Below are 7,454 nucleotides of genomic sequence, written 5' to 3' on the forward strand. Positions count from 1 at the left end.
AGACTCACACACACACACACACACACACACACACAAATGCACACACACTGCATTTAAAATGTGTTATTTTCGACCACCTCTTATACACCAGACATTACCCCATATAATTATGAATATCCTGGGTGTTATTCTCTTTTTACACTCAGGATCAGAGAGGTTGAGAAGAGCTGGGATTCAAAACAAATCATCAAACTCCAGAGCTTGTGATCTTTCTTCTGCAGAAAACTCAGCTTAGTTCTTTAGGAAAGTAGGTGAGAGTGAGTTTAGAGAGTTTGCTATCTCTGGTAACAAAGAGTTTTTTTTCCTCCAAGTGTGGAACCTGAGTTATGTGTTAAATTTGGCTTCCCATAATAACTCATTAGCCAAACATCCCACGGTCCTGGCATGGAGCTAGATCCAAAACAGCCACAGTAGTGGGAGATTGGTATGTCATCTATCCACTTCTTCCTACCTGTAACAGGGTAATTTACCTTCCTAAGATTCAAGTGACTCTTTTATTTCTGGGTACCACTTGGATTCCCTTTTTGAATAAAACGGATTTTTATTTATTGTATTTCCAGGGAGCATGTGTTGATTCAGGACATCCCCCCAGCCCCCTTCTGCTGTTCATATCACCACTTCCTCTCTCCTTTGCAGGATCAGTCCTCATGGAGATCACATGAGTGAGTGCTCACAAATCACTTAAAAACAGTGCTTGGCAAATAATAAATGACCTTCAGGGGTTTTCCTTTTATGGAGACTCCATCAATTATGAGAAAGTCAATTATGATGGCTTATTATTAACAGTGAATTAATATGAATTCTAAAAGTACACATTTGCTCCTCCACTATTAACCACTGCCCAGCATAAAATAAAATAACCCAAAATAGAATTCCAGATTTTATTAGAGAATATATCTAAAATACAATATTTATTAAGTTATGATATATTATTTGAATGGAAATATACTCTGTATCACAACTATAACAATCTTTACAGATAATACTTCATTTACATCCCTATGTTTCAAAAGTCACTAAATTACAACATAATTCATATTTAAGATAACATTGCTACAAATATATTAGAATTAAATTTTTTTCTTTAATTTACCGTATTGGAACCACAAACATTTATTTTATCTGATTTACATTACATAGGATCATGACTATTTTACCTGATTTATATTACACAGCTCAATTTACCTCATTATATGGCTTTGCATTCAATCATCCTACTTTCTTATGTTTTAAAAATAGCATTTTAGTGAACAATTGTGAGTGCTCATTAGCCCACGTGCTATGAACAAAATCAAGGTACTTTTCTCCTACTCCTTATATTATTCTCTGTTACAAAAAGGCTACTATCATAAGCAAAGCACCAGTCACAGCAATTCTGTCAAGCCTGATAATTGGTCTAGGTTTTCACATTTTGGTAGTAAGCACGTCAGGTGAGAGATGAAGGGTCTAGAAAACCAGATAGATGCAAAGCAGCCAGGGTCCAATTCACCAAGGTAAACTTGCGCTTAGCTAAAGGGAAACCCAAAGACTCTTCATTGGACACTGGCTCTGGGACCATCTTATTTGAAGGAAGCTTTGATTTGTCTGTTTTTCAGTGGCTGAGTCGGGCGCCAGTTGTTCACCATCAGGTGTTCAGGTTCGCCCTCTGCGTTGAAGTTAAGGGTACAGAATTTTGATATCTAAAAGACAAAATCAAAGATGAAAAAATTAAAAATAAAAGTTTCACAGGAGTATTCAATTATGTGTTTGTGTTAAATCTTGAAATACATTCCCTAATATTCACAGTTCCATGTTGCAATGTTCAAAATTTAATTTGATTCCCAATAGATATATAATCACATATAGATCACATATATATGCTTTTATACAACAAATCAATTTCTATAAAATACACACAAAGTCTTGCTGTCATTTGAAAGGAAATTTTTGGTGAGCTTGTTTTTTTCCTCTTTTAATCCTATAATCAAACATCAAAAGCCTATAAAATAATTCTGAGATGTAAAGTAATAATAACAATTCTAGATCCCAATTAAGGTTTTGTTTTCTACCCCAGGGAAGATAAAAGACAGCATCTGTACAATTAGATGAAGTGATCCAGGATCTGCAAATTCCGGGGACGAATGATGGGCTGACATCTCTTCTTAAATTTATAGAAACACAGGAATGAATCTGCCCAAGCTGGGATTTCAAATCCTTATCATTGGTTAATTTTGATTCCCTTTTAAATTTGTGTCATTTCCTGGCACAGTGATGTGACATAGGCAGCCCTCAACCAGCTTCTTTCTTCTCTGAGGTTGTTTTTGCAAAGTGGCACTTCCCCTTCCTTAAGCATGACTTGATCTAAATGAAGAAGGGTGGTTTGGGAAGTAATGTAGCTGCCCATGAATCAATAGCCTTGAACCTGATCTCTTTGGTCCACTAATATTCCCTCAATCACCACCCAGGAAGTCAACATCGTGTAAGCCAACTACTGTAACACGCACAACCATTGTCACTGCAGTGCACTGATCACTCTAACAGCACAAACTATACTGTATAGGAAATGTGTACCTGGTCTAAGCTGCTAAAGCAACCTGGAGTGACTTTTAATAGACATATTTTCTCTAAGGGATGACTCTTGCCTTTGTCAGGATCCAGAAATGTATTCTGACATAAATAAACTGCAGTAAGCTCTTAGGTGAGTGAGCAGTAGGCTGGGAATTATCACCCATCCCTATGCGCCCTTCAATATAAAATCTCTTTGTTCCCAGCCTCAGTTTCTTCATAGCTTACAAAAAAGCATGTATTAGGTGAGTGACACCTTTCTCATGTAATCTTCAATTTTATCCAACTTTAGAGTAAAAAAGAAAAAACTGCCTAAGGTTATAGTTAACAACAAATACTTATTGAGTGCTGATTATATCTGCTAAGCACTGTTGTTGGCACTAGTTGCACAGCTAGAAGCAGCAGGAGGAGGATTAAAGCCCAGGTCTGTCTGACTCCAAAGGCCAAGTCCTTCTGCCTGGACTAAATGCTCCACCTGACTTTAGCAAACAGACCTGCTCACTGCTAACAGAGATGGGTTCTTTGAGCACGAGCCAGGTCACGCTTTCCAGGAGAGGAGGGGTGGTCAGTGAACCGGGGTAGGTCCAGTAGTCCAAGCTTTCAGGAAGGAGGCCACGAGGATCAAAGTTAGTGAAGTCGGCACTCTTACCCTGGAACAAGGCAAATACACGGGTTAAAAATGTCACATGATCAGAGTAGGGGGGAGGCAGGAGAATAGGAAACAGAAATATTCCCCTCTGGTACCCAGAAAACTTCCAACTTTTTTAAAGAGAAGTTCCATGTTCACCAGAAAACAGAATAAAACAAATTAACAGAAGACATTTGACATGGAAATTTAGATTGGCAGATATGAGCAAGAGAACCTGACTATTAATTTCACTTATCCATTTTCTCACCTTGTCCTCTAAAACAGAGGTACCCAACCTTTTTGGCTGGTTTCGTGCAAGACAATTTTTCCACGGACCAGGGGAGGGGTGGAATGGTTTGGGGACGATTCAAGTGCATTACATTTACTGTGCACTTTATTTCTTTATTACACTGTAATATATAATGAACTAATTATACAACACACCATAATGCAGAATCAGCGGGAACCCTGAGCTTGTTTTCACTTGCCACTCACTGATAGGGTTTTGATATGAGTCTGCAAACAATTGATTTATTATGGTCTCTGTGTAGTCAAACCTCACTGCTAAGGATAATCTGTATTTGCAGCCACTCCCCAGTGCTAGCATCACCGCCTCAGCTCCACCTCAGATCATCAGGCATTAGATTCTCATAAGGAGCGCGCAACCTAGATCCCTCGCATGTGCAGTTCACAGTAGGGTTCACGTTCCTATGAGAATCTAATGCTGCCGCTGATCTGACAGGAGGTGGAGCTCAGGCAGTAATGCGAGCGATGGGGAGAGGCTGTAAATACAGATGAAGCTTTGCTCACTTGCCCACCACTCACCTCCTGCTGTGCGGCCCAGTTCCTAACAGGCCACGGACCTGTACTTGTCTGTGGCCCGGGAGTTGGGGACCCCTGCTCTAAAATAATCCCTTATATTTTTCTTTAAGTCATTAACTGATCATAGCCAGTATTTAAAGTGAAATTGCTGCCACTGAAATGATGCAATTTTAGGTTGCTGTAACAGAAAATATATAGTATCCTTGGTGAGGAGGTAATTGTCTTGCTGTCCTATTTGATGGCTCAGTCAGAACTGAAGAACTGTATTCAGTTCTGGACGCCATGCTTTTAGAACAAGAGAAGCAACAGGAAAGAGTTACTGGAAGAGTGACAAGTTTGCTGCAAAGAGACAACTGTCATGTAAGACTAGTTAAAGGGGACTAAAGATAATTAGCCTGGGGGTAGGTAAAAGGCTAATAGAGAATAGGGTCAAGTGCAAGGAAGATTAGGTTTCGCTTTGTTTCTTTTTTTTTTTTTTTGAGGTATAATTGACACGTTATATTAGTTTCAGGAATACAATGTAAAGATTCAATATTTGAATATGTTGTGAAATGATCACCCACAATATGTCAACACCTGTCAACATATATAGTTACAGAATTTTCTGTTCTTGTGATAAGAACTTTTAAATATACTCCTAGCAACTTTCAAGTAGGCAATACAGTATTATTAACTATAGACAATATAGTACTTATTTTGACTTATTTATAAGTCATCCCCACGACTTATTTTATAACCGAAAATTTGCACCTTTTGACCCCTTTCACCCATTTTGGCCTCACCCCCACCTCTGGCAACCACCAATCTATTCTCTGTATTTTTGAGTTGGTTTTTTGTTTGTTTGCTTGTTTTGTTTTGCTTATTTATTTAAATTCCACATATGAGTTCATATGGTATTTGTCAGTCTTTCTTTGACTTATCTCACTTAGCCTAATACCCTCAAGGTCCATCCATGTTGTCACAAATGGCATGATTTCATTCTTTTTTATGGCTGAATCCATTATATCTATCTATCTATATACCACATTTTCTTTATACATTTATTTGTAACTGGATGCTTAGGCTGTTATTGTCTTGGCAATTGTAAATAATGCTCCAGTGAACGAGGGGGTGCATATATCTTTTTGAATTAGTGTTGTAGGATCAGGTTTATTCTATATGAATCAAGGGAGTCAATCTCAGGGTAACAGATGAGCATTTCAGAAGACAGATGCTGCTTCGATTTGAGGATGAGTTTTATAAAGCCAGGTTGCTACTGCTGATGGTAGTATTTATAAGCAGATGCTCCATGACCTCAGTACAACTGTGCTGTGGAGCAGATTTAAACATGAATTCAAAGAGGTCATAGAATATAAATCTCCACAAAGCATGACTTGACTTCTCATGTTCACCACTGTATTTCCTAGATTAACTAAGTGACCAGCATGTAGTAAGTACTCAGCAAATATCTGCTGTATGAATGAGTGAATAATTTGACCAGATGATCTTTCAGCCTCCTTGCAATCATGATTTTCTCTGACTCTTGCATATGGATGTTCAAATGATGGGAAGCAAGATTAAATAAATACAAGTCTTAAAATTATACAAGCATTAGGATCAACTTTGGGTTAAAGATAAGTTAAATAAACGCATAAGCAACATTTTACCTTTATTAACTGCTCATCTAAGCACCACATGTCAAACCGAGACTACTCAATTTGAGCAAAAGAATTTTCAAAAATGAGTGGGGTATGGAAAATAGGTACCTTATTCAGGTGGCAAAAAATTCAACTATACCTTTGCTTTAATGGAATCCAGCACATCAACGACTTTCTGGAGGCCTGGTTTAGCATCACCAATCTATAGAGAGAGACAAGGGACAAGATAGTGTATTCCAGTTGGCACTACACCAGCTTTTAATTAGGGCAGCTCTATGGTAAATTTCTCCAAATAGCTAACAAAAACCCACCATTTGCTACACGCCACCCATCAGTCTTAGTTTCCCTTCTTTCACTAACCACCTCCTTCTGCCTCTGCCCCCGTAGTTCCCCTGAAATTACCTTCTCAAAAGTCACCAGTGATCTCCAACTGCCAAAGCAAAGAGCGCTGTTCACATGCTTACTTTAAGCTTCATGCAGGATTTTGCACTATCGTCTTCCCTCCTTTAAAAAATTCTCCCCTCTTTTGGCTTTCCTTCTGCTCTCCAGCCTCCCAAATCTCCCTTGACTCCTGTATTCATTTTTAGTCATTTAATCAGCATCTTTCCTTACAGTTTGCAGTTTCTTAGGGTTGCTTGCTGAGCAGTTTTATCCTCCCTCTTCATGCTTTCCTTGGATGATTTCATATACACTTGTAGCTTCCACCTTGACACAGGATTTCCAGAACCATGAATCTGCAGCCCAGACCTTTCTCCACTGGGTTTACAACTATCCAGAGGGCAGCTCAACCTGTATGTCCTACTCTTGTTGCCTGAATTCTCCAATATGGAGTCACTGTCCTTCACTTCTCCAAAACTTGGTCTTAATTTAGCACTATCATAAAGTAGTACTATCTAGCTTAAGGTTTAATGAAAAAAAAATACTAGTATTCATCCAAAGTATGCCTCTTTCTCATTTCACATTTCACATGTATATACCCTTCACATTTACATCCAAATGGTACCTATGAAATACCTCTGCAATTTTGTCCTCCATCTCCACTGCTACTAGCAGATACACGGGAAAATAAGCCTGAAAATACTTCAGAGCCAAAGGCATTTCCTAGGCTCTTTGGAGAATGTCCTATTTGTTATGAATGTTCTGTCCGGTTAATCTTTTTTGAAAACAGGGGATAAAAAGAATTGGGCCATCAACTAACCTTCAGAAAAATACCCAAAACAGCCAGTCCGTCAGGTTGTTGGGCTGCTTTTCCAAACTCCCCGTACTTGGTGTTCCAATGAACCAAGTGGAGCTAAAGTAGGAGACAAAACCACAAACAACAAATGATTTACATGATAAAAGCCAACACAGCTATCTAGCGATCTTTTCTTCACAGCTAGAGGTTACTAAAGAAAGTGAAAATGTGGATAATTTTAAATCTAAACTTGTATTTTAATTCTAATTGGCATAATATCAAGTGATTCCTTCAACTCTAAGACAAAGAGTTGCATACTTTTGAGGAAAGACAGAAAGTTTATTTCTAGATTTCCATTAAAACAGTATCCTCCAATTTGAATTCATTAATTTCGTGCAAATGGAGGTCTTAGAGAGTTTTGCAGCATTAATCGTAATATCACAAATAAAAGTTATAAAAAGCAAATGTGGGGGCTTCCCTGGTGGCGCAGTGGTTGAGAGTCCACCTGCCGATGCAGGGGACACGGGTTCCTGCCCGGGTCCGGGAAGATCCCACATGCCGCGGAGCGCCTAGGCCCATGAGCCATGGCCGCTGAGCCTGCGTGTCCGGAGCCTGTGCTCCGCAACGGGAGAGGCCACAACAGTGAGAG

General features: G+C 38.9%; 1 protein-coding gene across 2 annotated transcripts in view; it reads right to left on the reverse strand.

The window, feature by feature from the left end:
• Window positions 1–867: 867 nt before the first annotated feature.
• Window positions 868–7,454, reverse strand: part of CA2 (carbonic anhydrase 2) — a 15,226-nt gene continuing 8,639 nt past the window's right edge. The window contains exons 4-7 of one of the 2 annotated variants that reach the window (XM_007117498.4): window positions 6,830–6,922; window positions 5,771–5,833; window positions 3,039–3,194; window positions 868–1,679 (exon numbers count right to left, since the gene is read on the reverse strand). In XM_007117498.4, coding sequence (XP_007117560.1) covers window positions 1,560–1,679; window positions 3,039–3,194; window positions 5,771–5,833; window positions 6,830–6,922 — 432 coding nt within the window. In that variant the 3' untranslated portion in view covers window positions 868–1,559. The remainder of the gene's footprint in view (window positions 1,680–3,038; window positions 3,195–5,770; window positions 5,834–6,829; window positions 6,923–7,454) is intronic. The other variant, XM_028500667.1, reaches the window with a different exon arrangement.

Source organism: Physeter macrocephalus, chromosome 15 (genome assembly GCF_002837175.3).
Source record: "Physeter macrocephalus isolate SW-GA chromosome 15, ASM283717v5, whole genome shotgun sequence".
NCBI lineage: Eukaryota > Metazoa > Chordata > Mammalia > Artiodactyla > Physeteridae > Physeter > Physeter macrocephalus.